General features: G+C 37.8%; 1 protein-coding gene across 1 annotated transcript in view; it reads left to right on the top strand.

The window, feature by feature from the left end:
* Malrd1 (MAM and LDL receptor class A domain containing 1) overlaps positions 1-27,974 on the top strand; it is a 744,773-nt gene that overhangs the window by 145,679 nt on the left and 571,120 nt on the right. The window contains exons 13-14 of the mRNA XM_060372547.1: positions 1,318-1,491; positions 17,897-18,017. Coding sequence (XP_060228530.1) covers positions 1,318-1,491; positions 17,897-18,017 — 295 coding nt within the window. The remainder of the gene's footprint in view (positions 1-1,317; positions 1,492-17,896; positions 18,018-27,974) is intronic.

Genomic DNA, 27,974 nt, shown 5'->3' with positions numbered 1-27,974 from the left:
GGACCCGTGACTATGCTGGCACATATGTATCCTCAAGCTTCTGTTGTTGCAGCACATTTTTATCCTATTTTTAATACAATTTTGACAATTGTTAACAATAACAAATTACAGGTGGCCAGAACTTTTTCCAGTGGGAGAAATATAAAAGGTTCAATGAAAGTAATCAGTGTTTTGTGGGATTGCACATTTTAATGTCAGGAAAAAAAAAGTCGTGTTTATTATTGAAGTCTTCTGGGGTATTTTAATTTTATTTTCAAAATAAATTATTATATGTACTTAGAGGGTGTTGGTATATAGGTATGTACAACTTACATGAGTATTGAGTACGGGCATTAACATCAAGAGCCTTTACTCTGTGAGCCATCTTAGTGCCTATTATTTTCATTTTTATTAAAATTCTTTTATTAAAAGTAGAATATTTTTCATGTAATATATCCTGATTGCAGTTTGTCCTCCATCTGCTGCTCTCATTTCCTTTCCACTCACTCCCTCCCTTTCCATCCAGATCCATCCCTTTTCTGTCTCTCTTTAAAAACAAACAAGCTTCTAAAGAATAATAATTATTATAATATAATATAATATAATATAATATAATATAATATAATATAATACAAAAAAAAATAAAAGCTAACACATTGAAATAAGACAAAACAAACAAACAGAAGGAAATGAGCCTAATAAAAAACACAAGAAACAGATATGGGCCCAGAGACCCACTTATTCCATAAAAACACTAAACTGGGAAGCCTTAATATACACCCAGAGGACTTGTAGGGTAAAAAGAAAGAGCAAAATCTATAAATAAAATATAGCAAAATAAAAATAAAAAATAAGACTAAAATTTAAAATTCCTGACACAACATTATGAGACAAGAAACCTCCAATAATGTCGTTCAGTTTGTTTTCTGTTGGTCATGGTCTCCCTCTAAGGAAAGTTATTTCCCCAGTGAGACTCTCTTAGAGAAGACTACATATTATTTTATAAGTGGTTATCAAGTGGAGATTCTAGGCTAGCCATGTATACATGTATCTACTTTCAGCTCTAGGACCCTGTGCAATCTGCCTCATTCTCTATAAGTTCATATATACTTAGATCAAGGTGATTTAGAGGGCCATCATTTCTTCATGACCTGTTGTTCTTGCACTTTTCCAGGACTGGCTGAGTTCTGAGGGGAGGGATTTGAGAAAGACATTCCATTTAAGAATGAGCATGAAGGCAATCTAGCCACATCGATCACCCCACTGATTTTAAAGTATAGATAAAATGCACTAGATAGTCAAATGAATACATGTGTAATTCCAGACGTTTCTCTACAGGTAAAGTTTTGGTATCATTTATCAGAGCACACCTGTCTCTCTGTTTTTACAAGAACATCATTAGACGGCAGTTTGATAAAGCAGAGTGAAGTGACCGGATTCTCTGAAACTCAGTGGAGCCGGGCAGAACTGGATCTCCATGCAAAAGCTGGAGAATCTACCCTGCCTTTCCAGGTAAGCACGAAAGGAACTAATGCATCACACCAGAAGGTATGTGTTTCATACTAATCATTCCGACATCAAAGTAACATATCCAGTAAGTATTTACTGTGTGAATGAAACAAGCATATTAATAATCAGGGGCAAGTAGATAGGTACTTTGACCTAAGTTCTCAGAATCATGTATGGAAGTGTAGCAATTATCAGAAATAAAGCTTACACCAGGTGGCTGGGCAAGAGACGTTTGGAAAAAAAATTAGAACTTGAAGGTGAGGAAGAGTGAAACCCTGCCACATAGATACGACAGAGCCATTGCCACCATGAACACGCAGCTTCCATGGACACCTGCACAAGGCTGGACATTCATTATGGATAGAAGGGTGCTCATGATGCCCCATATCTTCACAAGGAGCTAATGAATTAGGTTGCTGAAGGGATGGAATTTCATTTTCTCTAAATGGGGTTCCTAGGTGATAAGATGGAGTTCACAGGGATAGAATGAGAGATAATACAGGGTAAGAAGAACGAATATAATCAGTTCATTGGATTTATGTATGAAAATGTCAAAAATAAAGAAAACGTGTTTTTTTAAGTGAACTTGGCATATCTGAGGTAAAGAAAAGTGGTTTAAATTGTGTCTATATTTTTGTCCTTCTGTTATTGTCCAATAACACAAGGGTGCTAGTTAGCCTTTGATACAGTTGTCTTGTTCAATAATAAAAGCAGGTGACTGTAGCTTGCTTCCTACATGAATGTAGCATTTCCCATCTTTCTGAGCTTTGACTTTCTGTTCCTAACCCTAATCCTGATTTTTTTCTTGATGATGCAATTATAGAAATTAAATCATTTGATCAAATGATGGGATGTTGAATACACATTACCTCAGAGTCAGGGCTCTGAGTGTCCACTCATTCATTAATCTTACTGCAAATACTATCTTGTATCTTTCTGTTTCCTAATGTGAGAGAACAATAGTTATGATAAACGAAGTACTCTGGGAGAGGCTGAGTACTAAAGAGACGGTAGTGAAGATGGTTCCTGTGTACATAGATTTTGGAATCTTGGGTCCAAGCCCAAATATAATATTTCATGGATCTTGCTTAAGCCTTCTAATCTTCTGTTTCTTCTATTGATATGGTATGGTAGATGGACTGCTGAGACTGGAGTTAATAAATGTTATATGTTCATATAATATATACTTCCAAATCAGTTGAGATAATAGCAAACAGAAACAAAACTTTTTAGTGTAGATGCTATTAAATTCTACAGCTGTATGTTTAAAATAGGATTTACACTTGGACTAAATAGTACCCAGACAGTAACTGATTGCTGAAAAAACACTGGGCTTTCACTGTAGCAGAAGCATTTTTGTCTTGGCCATAAATAATATCAGAATGTATGCATATTAGTTTCATTCCCTGTGCTGTGATAAAATACCCTGGAAAAGCAAATTGAAGGAGAAATAAATTATTTTGACTCACTGCTCCGGGTTATACAGCAATGGCAGGGAAGCCACAGTGGCAGGAACCTGAAGGAGCTGGTCTTATTGCTTCTGCAATCAAAAAGCAGAGAGGAATAAATCAAAGCTACGGCTTAGATCGCTTTCTCTGTCTTATACTGCTCAGAACCCCTGCCCAGGTAATGGTTTTGTCCACTTGGAGGTTATGTCCTCCAAGACCAGTCATTTCAATCAAGGTAACCCCCGACAGGCATGCCCAGAGTCCTTTTCCCCGGTTATTCAAGCTCCTGTCAACTAGAAGGTTAACGCTTGCCACATGTCCCCTGAGAAACAGCAGCTTCCCTGCAACAGGAAGCTGGGATGAAAAGGTGAGATAGAAAAGCTGAGCTAGCCTGATGCATTCTTCTAACATCCCCTGTTAGTTAAAGGTTGTTCGCTTTAGCAGACAGACCAGCAGCATACGGCAGCAATTTTACTTCCGGGCACTTCCTCCCGGCCCGCAAAGGAGGAATACGGAGCAAACATCAACTTTTATGACTAATCACTTTACAGAAGCATTGTGAGGATTAAATATATATATATATATATATATATATATATATATATATATATATATATATGGACATTCAGCACTGAGTAACTTGCACGAGGCAGCTATTGTCATCGCCGTGGTGGTTATTATTTCCATGTTGCTTGGAAATTGTGGATTCCTTCATGTTTGGAAAATAGAAGTCCTTTTGATCAAAACTCCAGATTCAATAATTAGCATTTTCTATAGCTAGAGAAAGTTTCCTGACTCGATGCCAACATTTAATGGATAAAACTGCTGATGACTTCTGTTGAGATAAGTGTTTGAAACAAAGATTACCCATGAATTCATCTTAGTGTTAGTCTCCGTTGCCTGTGACACAACAAGAAAATGAGGTCATTAACTCTGTCTCTAGTGGTTATATTACACATTCAGCTGCTTCAATATACTCATTTTTATTTAGATGGAAACTCACCAAAACAATCTATCAGAGTTTGTTACTGATGCTGGGAACTAAAGAGAGTAACTGTAGATTGGTCTAACTCCCTGAGAAATATTATTTTTTTATTTTTTACAATTTATTCATTTTACATCCCAATTGCAGCCCCCTCCCTCAACTACTCCTGGTTCCCATCCTCCCTCCTTCTTCTCCTATCTCCTTCCCCTAACCCACTGAAAGGGGGAGTTCTTCTTTCCTGCCACCTGGCCTTAGCTCATCAAGTCTCATCAGGACTGCCCAGATCTTCTTCCTCTTTGGCCAGGTACGGCCTCATCACCAGGGGGAAGTGATCAAAGAGCAGGCAGCCAAGTTCATGACAGACAGAGGCAGCCCCTGCTTCACTTATTTGAGAACCTACATGGAGACTGAGCTGCCTGGCTACATCTGAGCAGGGGATCTAGGTTCTTTCCATGCATGGTCTTTGGTTGGTGCATCAGTCTCTTCAGGGACCCCTGGGCTCTGATTTTTAGCTTTGTTGGTCTGAGAAATGATATTATGAGCTGAAATGCCTGCTATTCCTTTCTGTGACTGGAAGTTCTCCACTATTCCTGGAGAATTTCAACAAACTGTAGACTTTATTCTTTTTAGTATTATTTGTTTGGGGTTTGAGTTTTGGATTTGCCTTAATAGGCAAACTGAGACTACCCTTCCCATCTGAAAGTATATTAACAAAGTTGTAGATTGGTTGGTGCTTTTGTGCTGTTTTGAGCTATGGAGTCTCAATGGTAAGGGTTTCTCACAGGAGCCTGGACTACTGACCCATTGCTCTCTGTCCTGTGTCTGCGACTTAGCACCACATGTTGGCTTTTCTTTCCAGCAATCCTTGACAATGGGCTTTTTCTGACCTCAAAAATGTTTAATTTACCCAAGAGCAGGCAGTGATCCTCTCTGTACTTTCATCTGTCTCTCCTTAATTCTTTTACATGCTCATTGTAGCATACATTTGTTTTAGAAAATACAGACAAATACAAAGAAAGAAAGGGCGGAAATATCTTAATCTTCACCACCAAATTTTTTCATTATGCATCTATAATCTCATGTCAGAAATTTCTGAAAGTAAACTTGGAAAGCAGTGTCTTTTTGAAAATTGAGAGTTAAAAACCTTACCTGCTATGAATCAATGCAAAATCTTTGGACAGTTTATTTAACTGTAGGTTGATTTTACTCTGTCATGCTCATCCCTGTAGTGCTACTAGTAATAAACAATACTTAGGTTATGCTAACAATCTTAAGTCCAAACCATTCAGATCCTGAACCCATCCGGCCCTATAGACTTTGAATAGGAATTATGGAATTGCATTAACTTTCATATATTGGTCTGCTCAGATTTTGTGTATTTATACTTATACATTTATACACTATAATACTCATATGCTATAAACTATTTACTATAGCAATATGTCATATAATTATAAAGTGCTTATAGCCAATAATAAAGAAAGAAAGAAACATGCATGCAGTCATATCTTGAACAGATGCCAGCAATTTGTTTCTGTATTAATTATTCAAAAAGATACAACTTTTATCTTGTTTGTACCATTTTTTTTTTACCTATACCAGAAAAATGTTGATATTGTATTGTTTTTTTTAATCAAATTTCTGCAGGAATGTCTTTTAGATCCTGAAATTATGCATGAAGATTTGATGTACAAGCTCATGAATTAACAAAAAATAAAGATATTGTTCCCTAGACAGTCTATTGTACCCTATGTATTCAGCTTACATTTGAATATATTTTAAGAGGTATTTTAGGAAGACTTGACGGTTTGCACACTTAAGTCTGGTGGGCTGCATCACTTAGGGTGGACTTGGTCCTGGTTTGATCATTGGCTCCATATGGTTAAGCTCTGAACCTGTTTATTTAGAGCAATCCAGTCCAGTCTAAACACAGACAAGAAGAAGAATGAGCCTGGATCATGAGACCTATGTATTTCATTTTAACCATGAAATTTGGATGCAGAGTGGTGCTTTGATGTGAATTGGAGACCATAACAGGGAACAAATTGCTCTGAGTTTCCTAGGATATAATCACCCTTAGTTGCTAGGACTTTCATTCTCCTGCTGGGAAAGGATTAGGCTTTCTGTTGACTCTTAAGAAAATTAATTTAGCAGCCTTTCTGGAATCTCTCCATCACCTGGGTAGAAGAATTGGAAGAATTTTAGTCAAACAGTTAATTATATTCTTTCCAATCTGTTTTAACTTGGTCTGTTCATGTTCAGCTGCTATGCTCGGTTTCTTTTTTCTTTTCTTTTTTTTTTTTTCATAAAAATAAATTCTTGCACTTGGCAATTTATTTTTTTTCGTAATTTCTCTTCTAAATTCTAATATCTAAAAGGTATTTTTATTTGAGTACTATCCATTTTTTTATTGGTCTAATGTGTATGTTCCTATTTAAACATAGTTATATCATATTTCATGTTTACCTAAAAACAACTATTTAATATTTTTTACATTGAGTGATTCACATAGAGTACATTCTCTATCAGAGTTATTGTTATTAATAATTAACAATTTAAATATTTATCAAGAGAGTTAGTGAAGGTAAGATTTATAACACAAAATAAAAATCTGTGTAAAGTTGCCAAGTCCTCAGTCTTTCCTGTCTAGGACCTCAGGAAGCTCTGAGTTATTGGTAGCTTTGACGAGAACCATCTGCTAAGCACCAGAGATCTCGCTATTTCATAAACTGATGTAATATTGTGTAATTACAAGTAAAAATGTCTTATGTTATGCATTCTTTCTAGTGGCTGTTTGATATTTAGTCAGTTATTTTCTAAACTTCTTTTGTCTTTCACTTTAAAATGAGTATAAAACCTGTGCCATATTCACAAGTTTAGAACTATGGCGCACGCGCTGTATATAGTAAATTCTACAGAAAATATAGCTGGTCCCACACTCTAGATTCTTTTCACTTCTAACAAATTTTATTTTTTTGTTAGTTCACTAATTAATTTATTTCACATTGTTTTACATAACAAGGTGGAGAGTGAGGTATGGTTTATTTTTTCCCCTTGGGAAAGCTTCTAGTTTCATTGGTGTATAAAATAAGCACTTGAATGTGAACAGCATTTATGAGTTATAATTTCTGAAAGCAAAAAAATTTGTGGTTTTCAGAATTATTATAATTAAATAAAACAAAATCAACAAAGGTTTAAAAATAATTTTCAAAGGGAAGTTCATCTACATTTAATGAGAAAATTCGTTTTCAGACTACTTGAGGATCTATTAAGCAGAATGTTTTAGCTTCCCTTTTCCCTTGTTAAAACCCCTCTTCTAAATAAACTAATTCATACTTGTAATTATAGATCTTGTGTTCCTAAAGGTAACAACTTCTGGTCACAACACAAAAGAAAGACATGCTTGATTAAAAAAAAATTACTTAATAGTACAGCTTGAGATCAGGGATGGAGATACCTCCAGAAGATCTTTTGTTGTAGAGGATTGTTTTAGCAATTCTGGGTTTCTTGTTATTCCATATGAAGTTGAGAATTTTTCTTTCAAGTTATGTAAAGAATTGTGTTGGTAATTTGATGGGAATTGTCTTGAATCTGTAGATTGCTTTTGGTAAGATGGCCATTTTTACTATGTTAATCCTGCCAAGCCATGAGCACAGGAGATCTTTCCATCTTCTGATATCTTCTTCTATTTCTTTCTTCAGAGACTGAAAGTTTTTTTCATACAAGTCTGACTTGCTTGGTTAGGGTCACACCAAGGTACTTTATGTCATGTGTGGCTATTGTGAAGGGTGTTGTTTCCCTAATTTCTTTCTCAGCCCTTTTGTCTTTTGTATACAGGAGGGCCACTGATTTTTTTGAGTTGATTTTGTATCCAACCATTTGGCTGAAGGTGTTTATCAGGTGTAGAAGTAATAAAAACTGCATGGTACTGGCATAGAAACAGAATGATGGATCAATGGAATCGAATAGAAGACCCAGAAATAAACCCACACACTTATGGACACCTGATCTTTGACAAAGATGCCAAAATCATACAATGGAAAAAAGACAGCATCTTCAACAAATGGTGCTGGTCTAACTGAATGTCTACGTGTAGAAAAATGCAAATAGATCCATACTTGTCACCCTGCACAAAACTAAAATCTAAGTGTATCAAAGACCTCAACGTAAAAACGGATATGTTGGACCTGTTAGAAAACAATTGATGTCAGCCCAGGCTACTATACCCAGCAAAACTCTCAGTCCTCATAGATGGAGAAAACAAGATATTCAATGACAAAAACAAATTTCAACAATACCTACAAACAAATCCAGCATTACAGAAGACACTGGAAGGGAAAATACAACCCAAGAAAGCTAGCTACATTCAAGAAAACACAGGAAATAAATAACCTCACTTCAGTAAAACAAAAAGCAACCAAACACACAACCTGATGACCACAGCCAACATCAAAATCAAGAGATCTAACAGCCACTGGTCATTAATCTCTCTCAACATCAATGGACTCAACTCTCCAATAAAAAGACACAGATTAACAGAATGGATACGTAAACAAAACCCAGCAATCTGTTGCATACAAGAAACACACCTAAGACACAAAGATAGACATTACCTGAGGGTAAAGGGTTGGAAGACGACTTTCCAAGCAAACGGACCCAAGAAGCAAGCAGGAGTAGCCATTCTAATATCTGATAAAATAGACTTTCAACCAAAATTAATCAAAAGAGATGGGGAAGGACACTTCATACTCATCAAGGGAAAATTCCACCAGGAAGACATCACAATCCTGAACATCTATGCCCCAAATACAAGGGCACCCACATTTGTGAAAGAAACATTGATAAAATTTAAAGCACATATAGATCCACACACATTAATAGTGGGAGACTTCAACACCCCACTCTCAACAAAGGACAGGTCAACCAAACAGAAATTAAACAAAGAAACAATGTCTCTGACAGAGGTCATGAATCAAATGGACCTAACAGACATTTACAGAACTTTACACCCAAACAAAAAAGAATTTACCTTCTTCTCAGCACCTCATGGAACCTTCTCCAAAATAGACCACATAGTGGGTCACAAAGCAAGCCTCAACAAATACAAGAAGATTGAAATAATCCCATGTATCTTGTCTGATCACCATGGAATAAAGCTGGACCTCAACAATAACAGAAATAACAAAAAGCCTACACACACATGGAAACTGAACAACTTGTTACTAAATGACAGCTGGGTCAGGGAAGAAATAAAGAAAGAAATTAAAGTCTTTCTAGAAATCAATGAAAATGAAGACACAACATACCCGAACTTATGGGACACAATGAAAGCAGTGCTAAGAGGAAAGTTCATAGCACTAAGTGCCTTCAAAAAGAAATTCGAGACAGCTCATTCAAGCACCCTAATGGCTCACTTAAAAACCCTAGAAAAAGAAGAAGCAGACACACCAAGAAGGAGTAGACGGCTGGAAATAATCAAACTCAGGGCTGAAATCAATCAATTGGAAACAAATAAAACAATTCAAAGAATCAATGAAACCAAGAGCTGGTTCTTTGAGAAAATCAACAAGATCGACAAACCCTTAGCCAGGCTAACTAAAAGGCAGAGAGACACCACCCAAATCAACAAAATCAGAAATGAAAAGGGGGATATAACTACAGACACTGAGGAAATCCAAACAATCATTAGGACTTACTTCAAAAGTCTATATGCCACAAAATTTGAAAATCTAAATGAAATGGACAATTTTCTTGATCGATTTGACTTACCAAAGCTGAACCAGGACCAGGTAAATCAACTAAATAGACCTATATCCCCCAAAGAAATAGAGGCGGTCATCAAAAGTCTCCCATCCAAAAAAAGCCCAGGACCAGATGGCTTCAGCGCAGAATTCTACCAGACCTTCAAAGAAGAGCTAACACCAATTCTCTTCAAACTATTCCACAAAATAGAAACAGAAGGAATATTACCAAATTCATTCTATGAAGCCACAGTCACCTTGGTACCTAAACCTCACAAAGACTCAACAAAGAAAGAGAATTTCCGGCCAATCTCCCTTATGAACATTGATGCAAAAATACTTAATAAAATACTTGCAAACCGAATCCAAGAACACATCAAAGATATTATCCACTATGACCAAGTAGGCTTCATCCCAGGTATGCAGGGGTGGTTCAATATACGGAAATCCATCAATGTGATCCACCATATTAACAAACTGAAAGAAAAAAACCACATGATAATCTCCCTAGATGCTGAAAAAGCCTTTGACAAAATCCAACATCCATTCATGTTCAAAGTATTGGAGAGATCAGGGATACAAGACACATATCTAAACATAGTAAAGGCGATATACAGCAAGCCTATAGCCAACATCAAACTGAATGGAGAGAAACTTAAAGCAATCCCACTGAAATCAGGGACAAGACAAGGCTGCCCACTCTCTCCATATCTCTTCAACATAGTGTTGGAAGTCCTTGCTAGAGCAATAAGACAGTTGAAGGAGATCAAGGGGATACAAATTGGAAAGGAAGAAGTCAAATTATCACTATTTGCAGATGATATGATAGTATACGTGAGTGACCCCAAAAACTCTACCAGGGAACTCCTACAGCTGATAAACACCTTCAGCAAAGTGGCAGGATACAAAATTAACTCAAAAAAATCAGTAGCCCTCCTGTATACAAAAGACAAAAGGGCTGAGAAAGAAATTAAGGAAACAACACCCTTCACAATAGCCACAAATGACATAAGGTACCTCGGAGTAACCCTAACCAAGGAAGTCAAAGACTTGTATGAAAAAAATTTCAAATCTCTGAAGAAAGAATTAGAAGAAGATATGAGAAGATGGAAAGATCTCCCATTCTCATGGCTTGGTAGGATTAACATAGTAAAAATGGCCATCTTACCAAAAGCAATCTACAGATTCAATGCAATGCCCATCAAATTACCAACACAATTCTTTACAGACCTGGAAAGGAAAATTCTCAACTTCATATGGAATAACAAGAAACCCAGAATTGCTAAAACAATCCTCTACAATAAAAGATCTTCTGGAGGTATCTCCATCCCTGATCTTAAGTTGTACTATAGAGCAACAGTTTTAAAAACTGCATGGTACTGGCATAGAAACAGAATGGTGGATCAATGGAACCAAACAGAGGACCCAGAAATAAACCCACACACTTATGGACACCTGATCTTTGACAAAGACGCCAAAACCATACAATGGAAAAAAGATAGCATCTTCAACAAATGGTGCTGGTCTAACTGGATGTCTACATGTAGAAAAATGAAAATAGATCCATACTTGTCACCCTGCACAAAACTGAAGTCCAAGTGGATCAAAGACCTCAACATAAAACCAGACACATTAAATCGGCTTGAAAAAAAAGTGGGAAATACCCTAGAACTCATTGGTACAGGGGGAAACTTCCTGAACAGAACACCAACAGCACAGACTCTAAGAGCAACAACCAATAAATGGGACCTCATGAAACTGAAAAGCTTCTGTAAAGCAAAGGACACTGTCATCAAAACAAAGCGACCACCTACAGATTGGGAAAGAATCTTCACCAACCCTTTATCTGACAGAGGACTCATATCCAGTATATATAAAGAACTAAAGAAGCTGAAAAGCAGCAAACCAAGTAATCCACTTAAAAAATGGGGAACAGAGCTAAACAGAGAATTCTCTGTAGAGGAATACCGAATGGCAGAGAAGCACTTAAAGAAATACTCAACCTCATTAGCCATTAGGGAAATGCAAATCAAAACAACCCTGAGATTTCACCTTACACCCATGAGAATGGCCAAGATCAAAAACTCAAGTGACAACACATGCTGGAGAGGTTGTGGAGAAAGGGGAACCATTCTCCACTGCTGGTGAGAATGTAAACTTGTACAACCACTCTGGAAATCAATCTGGCGCTTTCTCAGACAACTAGGAATAGCGCTTTCTCAAGATCCAGCCATACCACTACTGGGCATATATCCAAAAGAGGCTCAAGTACACAAAAAGGACATTTGCTCAACCATGTTTGTAGCAGCTTTATTTGTAATAGCCAGAAGCTGGAAACAACCCAGATGCCCCTCAACTGAAGAATGGATGCAGAAATTGTGGTACATCTACACAATGGAATATTACTCAGCAATGAAAAATAAGGAAATCATGAAATTTGCAGGTAAATGGTGGGATCTGGAAAGGATCATCCTGAGTGAGTTGTCTCAGAAGCAAAAAGACACACATGGTATATACTCACTCATATAGACATACAACATAGGACAAACCCACTAAAACCTGTGCATCTAAAGAAACTAAGCAAGAGAGAGGACCCTAACTAAAACGTCCAATCCCCATCCAGAAAGGCAAAGAGGATGGACATCAGAAGAAGAAGAAAACAGGAAACAACCTAGGAACCTACCACAGAGGGCCTCTGAAAGCCTCTGCCCTTCAGACTATCAAAGCAGATGCTGAGCCTGATGGGCAACTGTTGGGCAGAGTGAACGGAATTTTAGGTAAGAACTGGGAAATAGTAAGAGCTGGAGAGGACAGGGTCTCCACAAGGAGAGCAACAGAACAAGAAAATTTGAACATAGGGAACTTCCCAGTGACTCATACTCCAACCAAGGACTATTCATGGAGATAACCTAGAACCCCTGCACAGATGTAGCCCAGGGCAGTTCAGAGTCCAATTGGGTTACATAGTAATGTGAAGAGGGACTGCCTCTGACATAATCTGATTGGCCTGCTCTTTGATCACCTCCCTCTGGGGGGGGGGGTGCAGCCTTACCAGGCCACAGTACAGGACAATACAGCCACTTTTGATGTGAACTGACAGACTAAGAACAGAAAGGAGAGGAGAACCTCCCCTATTAGTGGACTTGGGGAGTGGCATGCAAGCAGAGGGAGGAGGGAGGGTGGGATTGGGATGGGAGGAGGGAGGGGCTTATAGGGGGATGCAGAATGAATAAAGTGTAATTGATGAAAAATTTAAGAAAAAAAGGGAAAAAAATAATTTAAGAACCTTAAATGACTTTCAAAATTGGAGGAAAACATGGAGTTAGTCAATTGGCATGGAGCACGTCTCGCCCCTGGGGGCAATGGTCTCCTGAACCTACTCAGACCTCGGACACCACCACTGCTAGTTCTAGAACTGACGCAGGATGTTCCAACGAGGGGTTAAGGCTTCTCATAATATTTCCTATAAGCCCACACCTGTTTGTCTATATCCCCCATTTTTATTCATTATTAGCCAGATACAGCCAAGTAATTGTGGTAATGATACTCGCTTTTTTTTCAACCCCAATGCTAGTAAAGTTAGGTATGCCCTGGTTACTCGCATGCCTCACTGGGTGCCTATGCCCATTGATGCCCCTCACGCTATGACTCTCTTCAGACAGAAAAGGGATCTTGGAACTACAGCCACCATTGTTACTACCATCTCATTGACGGCTGTTGGAGCTACCACCAGGGCATTAGCCATGAGTCATACTGGGCAGACTGCTCAGACCCTGAATAATCATTTAGCCAATGTAGCTCATGCCTTAGTTGTACATAAAGGAATTAATGCTCAACTAAAAGGAAGCTTGATGGTGTTCAATCAGAGGATTGACCTCTTGCAGGAGCAAATTGATACCCTATGGCAAATCGCTCAACCTGGCTGTCAATGAAAGTATGCTGGACTTTGTGTCACTAGCATACAACATGAGAATTTTTCCTGCGCTGCAAATCTGTCTAAACAATTGTCGAGCTAATTGGACTGGAGAATTCGATACTACGATGGAGCAGCTGAGAGTGGCCATTGTCACAGTAAATTCTACCGGAGTGGACGCAGGACTAGCCACAGGATTATCAACATGGATTGCTGCAGCCATGAATCATCTGAAGGAATGGGCGGGCATGGGAGTGTTAGCAGGCCTTCTGGTGTTGGTCTCCTTGGTTTGCCTGTGGTATATATGCAAGATGAGAGTCTCACAACAGTGTGATGCAGCCATGATCATTCAGGCCTTTACAGCCATTGAAGCAAGACATTCTCCCCAAGCATGGTTGGATACCATAAAAAGCTAAAATGATACGCTCAGGATGCGAGGCTAAGCACTGCACTCAGGGTCAGCCGCTTTGGACCCAGAGAAGAGCATGTCTGATTGCATGCGGGTTGATGCCCCAGGTCCCGCCTCTGAGAAAAAGGTATCGGACAGGTCCGATGCTCTTTGGGTGGATGACACCTAAATGAACATCTGTACAAAGTCCCAATTTATTTCTAATATCAGAGATCAGACCTCTACTCTTGCCTGATGCGTCTAAAACAAAAAGGGGGAACTGTAGAGAGCTGCAGAATGCTATGCCTTAAAGATGGAGCTGGTTTCCGCCCTCCACCTTCCCGATGGTGAGTGCTCTCTGTCAAGAACAATTCCACATTTGGCTAAGGCCGAGGATCTGGCTTGCTTCCATGTATGTGGACCTATTTGCATTGCCCCCGTGGCACGCCTGGGTTGGCTACCCAGAGGCTATTTAAGCTGTGGGCTGGCTTTCCCCGGGGTCCGAGGATTGTTCAATGTTCCTGAATAAACTGCATTGAAAAAAAAAAAAAAAAAAAAAAAGAAAACAATTGAATAAAAATAACGGTCAGGTGAGATGGTGCAGAGAAAAAGACACACTGTGCCAAACCTGAGGAGCTGAGTTTAATTCCCACAGATTGAAAGTTAAAAGTTGACTCATACTCATACACATTATCCCTGAGTTGTACAGATGATGTCATGGCAAGTATGTACCTGCTCACACACGCGTGCTCGCGTGCACACACACAGACCATGACAAAAATTTTTATAAAAATAAAAATAGACATCTGCTGATAATGATTTATCATTATGTTTTATACAATTAAAGAACCATTTTAAACTGTGGCTGATTTTTAATTAATAGTATCATTGTAAGCTTTCAATATATACTCTTGAATTTAATTGCATAGATGTAAACCAGCAGGTTTGGAAATGGCTGAATATCAGTTTTTCTTTGAATTTTGAGTTAAGTTTAAAAGTACATTTTAATAATATTAGTGAATCACCTGGTAGTTCTGTTTAGCCAAAATGAAATAGCCAAATCTTCACGATATAGACTGTCAATGTTCTACTTCACCTCTAACCAGGAACCACCAGTTAAATCTACAGAGTAAAACCAAATTTCTCTTCAGGAACACAGAGTTGTACCTCCAACATTCTGCCTTTTCTCTCTTGATAAATGTCTCTCTTTTGGATCAGAGGAATTATACATTTTATTTTAATTGATATTATCACTGCAGATTATCAAAAATGCAGATTATCAATGATATATAAAAGGGTAATTTTCAAGTTTAAAGTTGCCACAAATAGGGTGCTGGAGAGATGGCTCAGAGGATAAGAGCACTGATTGCTCTTCCCAAAGGTCCTGAGTTCAATTCCCAGCAACCACATGGTGGCTCACAACCATCTGAACATGAAATCTGGTTCCCTCTTCTGGCATGCAGGTGTACATGCTAACACACATTGCATAAGTAATAAATAAATAAATCTTAAAAAAAAGTTGCCACAAATAAATTGTAATTAGTTAATAGTTTCAACATTTTCTAAATTATAGTGCTTGCATATATTATGCAAAAACTCTTCTAAAATCTGCACTATTATTTTCTGCCAAAGCAATCTTAAACCTGTGTTAGGCATAAATGAGAGAGAAATGGTTTTAACTCGTATGCCATTTCTTAAATGAGAATAGGCACCATAGGCTCATGTATTTGGATGCTTGCTCCATAATTGGTGGCTTTGCTCAGGAAGGATTAGGATGTGTGGCCTTGTTGGAGGAGGTGTGGATTAGGCTTTGAGGTTTAGAAAGCTCAAACCACTTGCCATTTTCAGTTATCTTGCTCTCTGCATCTCATGCTTCTGAATGAAGACATAACCTCTCAGCTACTGTTCCAGCACCATGCCTGCCTGCCTGTTGCCATGATCTGTGCCATTATGGTCACGAACTCTAACGTTCCGAAACTGTAAGCCCCAGTAAACCTTGTTCTATGAGTTGACTTGGTTATGGTTTCTTATCACAGCAATACAAAGGCATCTAAGGTGGACAGTGTATTAATGTGAATAGTACTCTGTTAGAATATGTGTTCACTATCAAAAGCAACATTTAGTATGTGAACGTCAGGTATAAATGCTGAGAAATTGCTTACTTATGTATCCTAGGCTCTTTCTCTTTTAAGTAATATAGTTCAGTTAGTCTCTACTAAGATGGTGCTAATTCATATAATTTAGTTTTTAATTTATTTTTTAATTAATTGTTTTTTGTCTAAAAACCCTTAATGCCCAAAGGTTTACTGACATGACATACACTTTCATATTTCCTTGCTTTTGATTGGGTTGTAGTCTCTGTTTTTTCAGAACAAGGTCTTTAGCAGAAATTATTATCAGGATTTAACCTAATTTTGTGATATGATATCAGCTATGCCCTATATTGTTGGTGGAGATCACAAAACTAGGATAATAAAAGCAAAGCAGAAAAAGTACCCATCAAGTGTGATTTCAAAATTCACAAAAAGGTCACAAAAATCCAAAGTGAACTGTGTTTTAATACATGGATTCAATGAGTAAAGAGATAAACAGAAATATATGATTGAACAAAAAGATATGATCTAATGGAAATGTATTAAAACTTCACCAAGCCTCTTTATTCAGATTCCTTTGGCTCTTCTGTATGGGGCTCTTCCCTTCAGTTACTGGGCAGGTCATCTGTCACATTGCAATGGTGTTACCTAATTTTTCTTTCTTTCTTTTTTAATTTATTGCAATTTATTCACTTTGTATCCTAGCTACAGCCTTCTCCCTATATCCTCCCAACCCACCCTCTTCTCTCATGCCCCTCCCTCAGTCCACTGATAGGAGAGGACCTCATCCTCTTCCATCTGACCCTAGGTGTTACCTATTTTTAGGAGATGTAGTTCCAAGATTTCCATATAGCTAGCTATCGTCCATAACAGCAACGCTGTCAGAATGATATCTCAAATGTTAGAAATGGAGAAGTATGTTCTGAGCCTTAACAAAAGAAAACTGTTACTTTCTTGATTTTAGATATTCACAGCAATAAGATGATGCTCTAGCTACCAAGTATATCCAAAGATTGCGTCATTTGGTCACCTCAACAGGACTCTAGAAATAATCCACCCTTGTCTTTCTCCTTCATTCTCTTCTTCCCTCCTCCCACGTTCTCCCTCCTTTGTTTCCCTGTCTTTTCCTTTCCTCTTCCTTCATCTCTTCTCTAGCCGCCTTCTCCTCCCCTTACATTCTCACATTCTCTGTTTTTCTCCCTCAATCTTTTTCTCCCTTTTGTAGTAGACTAAATACGTAAAAATATGAGTGATTAAGAGGAAAGAAAACAAAAGTATGCCAAGTCACCATTCAGAGGGCTGGAGTAAAGTTAAATAAATGCCTACTGGTGCTTTTGTATATGAATATAACTAACAGCTACACATGGATAATGATTGTAATCTTTATCACATAAGAGTATGTTTCTATATTTATATATAATATATATGCATATTTAAATATTCAGATGTGGAAATGAATCACTCCAGCCAAACCATTACAATGAATTTATATCTCAATTAAATTGAGTTGTAAACCACACAGTTGATTACCCCAAAGAGCTCATTTTAAATGCATATGACTCTTAATTGCTCCAATGGGAAGCATGCCCTTCACTAGTGATGAATGTTGCAACTTTCAACTTAAACAAGGTTACCTAACATATTAAGGTTATATAAGAGGCTGTCAAAGCAGTTATGACTCTGTAACTTTATAATTTGAATGCTCAGGTCACAACAGTTTTCTAAAATTAGATTGAAAAAATGGAACAGGTGTAAATGAGTTCCTTTCTTGAATGAAAATGAACTTGAGATTTTTGCTTCTGTGGTATTTTTAAAATAACTTTATTTTCTGCAATAACAGTTAATTTTAGAAGCTACTGTTTTCTCATCGAATGCTACCGTTGCTGTAGATGACATCAGTGTATCCCAGGAATGTGAGCTTTCCTGTGAGTCACTTCGAAGTACCAGCATACAAAATGAAGGTAAGATTTCTTTTCTTCTGAGTGTTGTAACTTATTTTTTAAAGTATATTCTAGTCACTGGTATTTAATACAGGATGCAGATGACTTGTTATATTTTTCAATGTTAATTAATTGTATTTATAGGACTTTTTTGTTGTTTTAAAGCCAGCTTCCCTGTTTTCGTATTTTCACACCTCGTTTTCCTCCCTCAACCCCTGCTTTTTATCACTGGCACTCTTCTCCATGAGTCCCCCCTTCTACATTTGTGTCTTTCATAATCAGTGACCAATTGAGTATAGAGTTACTTGCTTGAGTGTGGCCGCCACAGAGCAAGGGCAACCTGTCTTTAGCTACGCCACTGAAGAAAGTGACGCCCTCTCCCAACATATATTCATTGCCAATAGGGCCTCTGTGAAGGGTGGGGCACCGTAGGCCCTTCCCTCATCCATAAAAAATGGCTGCAGGGAGTTCCTGAGTGTAATGGCCATGCCATGTCAGGCCCAGAAGACACTGTTCATTAAACATCTCCCCATTCTGGCACTTATATTCGCTGTGGTATCTCTTCCATGATGTTCCCTGGACCTTGAAAGGACGTGTTATAGCTGTTGTAGTTGGGGTAGAGCACGTCACCATTACTCAGTCTAGGTACTTTGGCCAGTTACATATTTCTTCATTAACCACAGACCACTGAAACAAGAAACTTCTCTGATAAAATCTGGGTCCAGAACTAGTGTACAGGTATAAAGCTGAGTTTATGGAAATATGTCTGACAACATGATTATGTAGCAAAATGATAAAAGTAGGCTCTTGCTTAGGATCTATGACATTCTAGTTAAGTTTACAGAATGGGAATGAGTTCCTTTCTAAGCAATAGCCATTAAATCCAGTCAGAAACACTATTCTAAAGATGATTAAAAATGCAATAATAAACAAAAAGGAAATTGAATGGAGGCACTCTGCAAGAAAGAATAATGATTCTCTCAAAAGTTATGAGTAATTAGACAAAGATCACAGTGTCAGATGTGGGCTATGTCTGTAGGATTTGCTGGCCATGGAGAGTCCCTTAAAGACTATTGCCATTCCTCTTAATTGTCAACCAGAACTTGTTAGAAAGACCCTATTGTTGAAGACAGTATAGCATCTTTAGTCCTAAGTCATTGAACAAGTAAAGCTGAGTTGCAAGCTTCTTCCACTGGCTAAATGTCATAGTCACTCAGGAAGTGCCATTCAGGCTGCTTGGGGGAGAAAATTCATCAATAATATTACTTACCTGTGAGCCCTGCATGGCATAATTTGTGGTGTGTGCCTTCCTGGCTACCCAGGATTCTGAGATTAGACAACTGCTGAAAATCATTGATGTCAGGACCAGTCTGCGCAGCTGAACACACACACAAACATACACACACACACAAATATACACATACAAACACACACACAAACACACACGCACTCACGCATCCTCCCATTCCAACCCTCACCCATACATCAGTAACTGTGATATTTTCCTTCCGTCTGTCCCTCCTAGTTCTTACACAATAGCTAACCTCTGTGGTTCTGTGGAGTTTAGCTTGGTTATCATTGACTTAACAACTAATGTCCACATATAAGCAAATACATACTGCATTTCTCTTTCTGGGTCTGGGATACCTCACTTAGGAAGTTTTGTTTTCTTATAGTTCTATATTATATATTTACCTGTGAATTTCATTCAGTATATCGTTATTTTTAATTGCTGAATGATGAACACATAGCTTGGCTGCATATATTAGGTGCTGTGAAAACTATTTTTAAGTAGTATAATTCCTTTATTTAGGACCTTATAATATTTCAAATTATTTATTTCTTTGTGTGTATGAGTGTATGTCCATGTATCATCTGAGTGTAGTGCCCTAAGGGTCTGGAGGAGACAGATCTCTTGATCTAGAGTTGCATATACTTGTGAATTGGCATGTGGATCAAAGTTCAGCCTCTGAAGAGAGCAGCCAGTGCTCTTCATTGATGATCCATCTCCCTAGACCACCTGAAAACATCCTTCATTCTACAAAATATATAATTATGTGTGCTAATATTATATACATGAAAATGTTTATCCTACATGCATAATGAACCCTTCCAAGTACCGTGTGTGTATGTGCATGTGTGCCTGTGCGTGTGGTGTGTTTCTTATAGATAATGAGGAATACAAAAAAGTAGATTTAATGATGCATTTAATAATTCATGAGTTTTTAATAGATAATCAGTATCTCTTTATTTCCATTTAATTAATCTTTTTGTTTTTCTAAATTACAGACCACATGACTAGAATTTAGATATACAAAAGTTTCAAAATTGACATGAATACAGTATAATTGAAAGTATAGGAAAAAGAAGGTTTGATACCTTTCTCAATGTACAAGGACCATACCTTACATTGATTTATATAAAACATAGGTTAACAAGAGAGAAGCATAGCAAATTTATTTAAACAAAGTTTAATGTAACTTAGAAGCGTATAGGAATAAACACAGAAGTACCAAGGAAAACTGTCCACTGTTGTGCTTAAATTCCCTAAAGCATGGGCAGCCATGTGGAGCTGTGATTGGACAAAAAAAATATGATGCAGTGGTGCGAGATCAAGGCAGGAAACTGAGCATGGCCCACAGATTCAGATTCTTGTGGTCTCTGTGCAGCATTCCTTCTTTTGAAATGTGGTTTGGCTCTAGATAGAGCTAGGGTCTCATGAACAGACATCATGCAAGTATGTAACAGAACTTGTCATGGTCAGCTCTCACACCGAGAGTAAGAAGGTCAAGGGAACATTGCCTCTGGGGCTCTCCTTGTTTCTCTCAGCTTTAGGAACTTTGTTAACATTTTTTCAGCTCTGAGAAGTAAAAATGTTGGGAAAAAATTTAAATGCAACTGAAGATAACCTTTGCAGGTCTCTGAGAAAACTTGACACATGTATAAATAACTATTATTGTAAAGCAAGACAAAATTCTTTTTTTATGTGTCAACCCCAAATGAGTTTAGACAACAAATCTAGCTGGACTGATTTTAAATGAATTGTTCCTGAAGTGCTAATGATTTTACATAAATAAAACACCCTCATTCTCACTAGCTCATGGTATGTTGCTGTATTACTATATGATTTCTTTATGAATTAAGGCTTCACCTGGGAAAAACTTAATGCGACTCTGGGCAAAGGAATTTGAAAACGCACCCTCACACAAACAGGTAGCTGTCATATATGCAGGGCAGATTGGCCAGGCCTTTGAAAGACCCTGAACTTGAACTGCAGCTTCTGGAAGCTTCCTCTAACATTCAAATCACTTTAGAACATGCTGGTGCATGTGCCTGATTACATCCCATGTATGGTGCACACAACGGCAACTGCAAATAGAACCACAGAAAATAGCTTCCTTCTTATATTTTGAAATCTCAAAACTTGTTTTGAATTTCTCCATTTATTAGTTTTCTCTACAATTGATGCTTCTAAAAATGAGTGTTGGGGGCAGGTGAGAGGGAGGGACTGGAAGGAGAGGAAGGAGGGGGAGCTGTGCTTGGGATGGAAAATAAATAAATAACTTAATCAATGAAAAGATGAGTGTTGAGGCAGTTAGATTCCATTCAAGTGCTGGTAGAGGATATAGAAAATGCCTCTCATTCTCTTGATCTTAGCTTAAAGCTCAGTTTGCATCTCCAGAGGACACAGACTGTATTTCGTTTAGGAAGGTCTGTGATTTCACACACAAGTGGCCAAACAGAATGCATGAAGGACATCATGACTGAAAGTGTGAATTATTGTGCCAGAATTTATGTATCTATCTTTACTTCTGAATGTGTAAACTATACTAGTCCAGTGACTCTGTCTACTGAAGATGATCAACAAAGGTCCTAAGCAGAAGATCTAAAAACATAAAACCCTAGAAGACAATGATGTTAGCTACACATATTAGAAAGAATTACTGGGACTGCCTTAACCTGAAATGTCCATGAACACAAAAAGAGCAACTAGGTGAAAGGCTACTTGCTTATTAGAAAATACTGTCAATATTTTGGTTTTGATATTCAAATAATACAAAGAAGACATTTAACTTAGTAACAAACAACCAGACTGAAAAGTGGGCAAAGGCCTTGAAAGGAGTTTCTCCAAACAAGGTGTAATATAGCAAACAGGTACATGAAAATTTGATTATTGTCATTAATCATCACCATGAGACAGCATGTATACTGATGCATACTTCTGATTTCTGTTGGTAAAAATATAGTCTGTCAGACTTACAAAGAACAGTGTGGGGATTCCTAAAAACGTTAAAAAGAGAAACATTGAAAAACTTGATTATTCTTGTTTTGGGAAACCACCCAGAAAAAGTGAAATCACCATCATGTGAGTTTGGATACTTCCAGGCATGCTGCAGCATTGTTTATAATAGTCAACATAAGGAAATAACCTGATAAAATGACAAAGAGAAGAGGATATGTATAAAAAAAATGACACGATTCTGAACTTTATAATGAGATCCTCTCATTTGCCATAAGGATGAACTGTGTAGTATTGTAGTAAATTAAATAAATAAGAAACAAAGGTATTATCCTGTTTTGATGAGATATATACAGAGAAATAATATGGGCATGGATAGGAAGTCCTGAGATGCTGCAAGGACATATAATGTAGGAAGTATATATGATGCAGGTGTAAAGTGAGCAAAATGAGGACCATCGTTGATAAGATTGTATATATGGGTGAATTCTAACAAATGAGTTAATTTTATTGACCTTAGAATTATTCGTATAAACACACACACTCACACACACACACACACACACACACACTCACACACACTATACTCAGACAAGGGTGTGGAAAAGTTGACAAGATAATGTATAAAATATACAAACTGGAGAAACAGTTTGCCATGACTATTCCATGGAATCATATTGTATACTTTATATATAATGTTATGACTGTGGAAGCCTAACTCAATACAAGTGTATACAAATAACTACTATAAGTAACTACTCAAGAGAGTTGAAAAATGTGTTCTATACAAATAAATTTTCTTTTTTTAAAATTTCTTATTAATTACACTTTATTCATTTTGTATCCCCCCTGTGGTTCCTTCCCTCCTCCCATCCCAATCCCTCCCTTCCTCTGCCCTCTGCCTGTATGCCCCTCCCCAAGTCCACTGATAGGGGAGGTCTTCTTTTTCTTCCTTCTGATCCTAGTCAATTAAGTCTCATCAGGAGTGGCTGCATTGTCTTCTTCTGTGGCCTGGTAATGCGGCTTCCCCCTCAGGGGGAGGTAATTAAAGAGCAGGCTAATCAGTTCATGTCAGAGACAGTCCCTGTTCCTATTACAATGGACCCTCTTGGATACTGAACTGCCATGGGCTACATCTGTGCAGGGGTCTTAGGTTATCTCCATGCATGGTCCTTGGTTGGAGTATCAGTCTCAGGAAAGACCCCTGTGCTCAGATTTTTTAGTTCTGTTGCTCTTCTTCTGGAGTTCCTGTCCTCTCTAGATCTTCATTGATAGTCTGCAGGGCAAAGGCAAATAAAACTTTCTAAACAGAAATTTCACAGAAATTCTGTCGATTTTTCTTCCTACATAAAATACATCTTTGAAAACTTATTCTATAATGTTTCCTACAGTTGCTTCTGACATAATTAAATTTAACCAAATGTACAGGGTTTCAAAACTCTGTATTAAATCTATTTTAATTGAAAAAATATTTCATACAATACATTTTGATCATGCCTTTTCCCCCTCCCTCAACTCCTCTCAGATCCTCTCTACTGCCCACCCACCCAACACTATGCCCTTTCATTTTCTCTCTAAAAACCAAATGAACAAGCAAGAAACTTATGAGAAAAACCAAAACAAAATAAAAACAATAACAAAAACTCTGCAAGCAAACAAATATGCAAAACAACAACAACAAAAAAACAAGCATCCAGAAAACAAAATATATAGGCAAAGGACTAATAAGATCAAAAAATGCTCAAAAAGGAAATATGAGAACAAAGTACCTGCAAAAGTAGCATTGCGTTTGTTTCGTCTTGGCCATCTACTCCTGGACATGAGACTTACCCTGAAGTGTGGTTATCCAGTCCTTTACATTAAGACAAGTCTGAGAGGTAGGCATTATTACTCTCCTCATTTTATAGACATTATTATCAGTGTTGCCTCTTCAGGAAGTAAATAACACAAGTGATTTAAACAGTCAAAATCTATAGTGAAGAATCATTATGTACTAAAAAGTAGAATGTTACAAAAAGTAGAAAATGAAGGGAACAAATAGTTTCTAGGGCAGAGACAAAAAAAAAAAAAGAAAAAGAAAAGTAGGTGATCTCACTATCCTCACACGTGAGCTAACTCTGACCTTAGATGAAGGGCTTTGTTGGGATGACTCGGTCATTGTTAATGAGTCACTGGGATACCCATGTCACTCAATACTGTAGTATCCCAATATGTTCATGACTGAAGAAACGATGGGTTTCTTCCTTTGTATATAGTTATAGGGCAGGAACCTAAATAAACAACAAATCCCTACTAGAACACCCACCCCCAAAAGAAGGAAACTGCTTCTTTTACAAGGTCTGACACTGAGATGTTAAAAAAGAAATATTTACAAGCCCAAGCAGGTTGGCTTTGAAACTGCCACAATACATTGATAACCACCACACGTGTCTAATGCAGCATGTTCTGTAGCTGGTGACATGTACGGACAGCTTAACTGCGCTCCTTGCCACTCATTGTATAGCCGTTCTGACTTTTCAAAATCATCCTGGCTGGCCCTCAGATTGAAATTTTCCAGAATCAACCTCATGGTTGATTTGAGTAATGTTAAGTTTCAAACAGTTGATGATACTTATTATTAGAAAATAGACGACTCCAGGTCTTCCCATCTCCCCCTTCTCTCATAAAATTCCATGCATTCTACCCAAAGTCTGGCTATGAATCTCAGCCTCTACTTCGATACCTCAATCAATAGAGTCTTTCAGAGGCCTTCTTGGGTAAGCTCCTGTCCTGTTCTCTGTCTTCAGATAAAGACATCATGCAATTTGCAGGCAAATTGATGGAACTAGAAACAATCAACCCAACACAGCCAACTAACCTAGGCCTATGGCAGCTACAGAGACTGAAGCTCCAACCAATGAGCGTGCTTAGACTGGACCTATGCCCCTGATACATATGTAACTGATGGGCAGCTTAGTCTTCATGTGGGTTCCCCAGCAAGTGGAATGGAGGCTGGCTCTGACATTGACTCAGTTGCCTGCTTTTAGATCACTTTCCTCCAGCTGGGCTGCCTTGTCTGGCCTCAGAAGAAGATGAGGGTGGGTTGAGGTGGGATGGAAGAGGCAGGGGAAGAGAGTGGGAGGGTAGGATAGGTGGAGAGGATTGAGGGGTCTGAAATTGGGATGTAAAATGAATAAATAAATAAATTTAATTTAAAAATTAAAAAAAAATGTAGCCTATGGTAGCTCAGTATCGAAGTGGGTACCCTAGTAAGAGTAACAGGGACTATCTCTGACATGAACTCAATAGCTGGCTCTTTGATCACCTTCTCCTTCCCCACCCCAGGGGAGAAGCAGACTTACCAGGCCACAGAGAAAAACAATGCAGCCAGTCCTAATGAGACCTGATAGACTGGGGTCAGAGGGAAGTGGAGAAGGACCTCTCCATCAGTGGACTAGGGGAGGGACACAGGAGGAGAAGAGGGATGGAGGGTAGGATACGGAGGAGATGCGGGAGGGGGCCACAGCTAGGATACAAAGTGAATAAATTGTAATTAATAAAAAATTAATTAAAAAAATGGATTGTTCATTAAGAAGTTTAGCTTTGACTTATGATGAGGTAGAGGCTCAGAAAAGAGGTGTCTGTGATTCTTATTCTTTCAGCAAGGTAGCTAGAAGAATGAGTGTGGATTTCAGGCTGGGTTTCTAGATCTGAATTTGATAGTATAATGACTTTCTCATGGAGAATCCTAGTTCCTTATAACATGAGACTTCCCTGCCCTGAAGCAGAAGCACTGTGCCCCCAGGAGTTCATTCATAAGCAGAATTCCTACTGCAGAAGGAACAATATTGTTCTCTTGTAGAACTTCAAATATTTAATGTTTTAGTTGTAATTTAATATAATTTTCTCAGTATTATAGCTATCACCAGCCAAATTTGATTTCTTTTTCTTTTAGGACCTATTTCAAAAATTATTAACCATATTAAAAATTTAGAGTTCTCATACTTCTGGATTATGTTCAGAATTTTAAAAACATGGTGAATATATTTTATATATTCAATTTTCGTACATGAGAGAATTATTTTAAGATAAACATAAGATACGCAGAAACTGAAGTTTTATGTAATGTTGGTGGCTTTGAATAATTTAATTTAATATTTTACATTCATTTATATTGGAATATAATTAAGTTATAACTTAAGCCTATACGTTTTCCAGGATCCTTTCCCTGCCTTCCCACTACTTTCTTTGTTCCTTCTCATCTTCCTCTGCACCTCCCAGTTAAAACACCACACAGTGGCTCCGGTGTTTTGTTAAAGTCCTCTGTGTATTTCCATCCTTACTGAGGTACAGTTTTGTTATTTACCCATTGTGGCTATTGGCACTGTCACAAAGTTCTTATAACATACACAAACTAAATACTTCCAGCATCTCTAGCGGATGTAATGTATTGAATTACATTACACTGTAATGAAAGTATTCTATAATTGAAGAAACTGCATCTACATAACTGGGTATACATAATCCATGGAGATGGGACCTTTTGGTCATCAGAAACCGTGAAGGGGCAGGCTTCACAATGAAGTTTAATTTAGTTTAGTTCAGTTTTGCTGTTTTGCAAATTTTGGGTATTGTAAAACCATTTGTCATAAAAGTTCATGTCATAGCATTTTTACCTAGGTTATGTTGCTATTTGTGAAGAAGACAACTGGTCTCTGTTTACATTAAAAGCAATGCTTATAACCCTCCGGGTTATCTTATCCCTCAAAAATAACTGAATCTCAGTAGGACAACCTCTGAGAAGTGGGTAAGTGGATGCCAGAGCAGAGAACAGTCATCTCCCAAAACTGTCTAAATGATTCCAGTGTTCTGTACCATTCATTCCTCCTGAACAGACTATTTGATGAATGCATGATTAGTGTAATTTTTTATGAGATCCAGTCATTTGCTTAGATCAAGATGTTCCTTTGAATAAGTTTTTGGCTTAAGTCAATATTTAGTGGTACTCAATAATTGTTGCTAGCCTCCCTGCCTTTATGTTATTATAATAAGCAGCTACATAATAAAATAGAAGGAAGTTTTTCATTGTTTAAAGCCAAATTGTAAATGTATTTTCACTTTTAATATTTAAAAAAATACTTTTCTAGAGTTCCCTCTTTTGTCAAGAAATAGTTTTACTACATCCTGGGGTGGTGGGATGGTTCAGCAACCAAGGGCCCATAATGTTTACAGAGAATATGATTTGTATTTCAGTGCCCACACTGGGCAGCTCAATATAGTATGTGACTCCAGTAACAAGGTTCTGATGAGTCTGGCTTCTGCAGGTAACCTCAACACTTGCATATACTCTCATACAATTCACATAATTAAAATATACTAATCATAAAATAACCTCAAGCTAGTCTACATTCCAGCATGGCCTGAAGAGGTGGTCAGGAGCTCCCACACCTATCAGAGGAGCTACTGAAAAATGATGGCTTCTGGGGAAGGAGGGAATTTTTTTAAGGTTGTGGCCTCTGGTACCTTGACCAGGTTCATAGTAAGGTAAGATGGCCTCACACTCATGAGCAGATGGGCAACACAAATTGTAGTAGATGGGCTATTAAAAAAAATAAATGATCCTAGTTGGGAGGGGATGGATATTTGAGGGTGCATTGTGAAGGAGTTAGAAGGGTTATAATCAAAATGCATTGTATAAAATTCTCAATGTATTAATAAACACTATAGTAAAACAGATACACTTCACATACAACTGCTCA

This window comes from Meriones unguiculatus, chromosome 19 (genome assembly GCF_030254825.1).
Source record: "Meriones unguiculatus strain TT.TT164.6M chromosome 19, Bangor_MerUng_6.1, whole genome shotgun sequence".
Classification (NCBI taxonomy): Eukaryota; Metazoa; Chordata; class Mammalia; order Rodentia; family Muridae; genus Meriones; species Meriones unguiculatus.
Note: the sequence above shows the minus strand (reverse complement) of the source record. Positions and strands in the feature narration are given on the sequence as shown.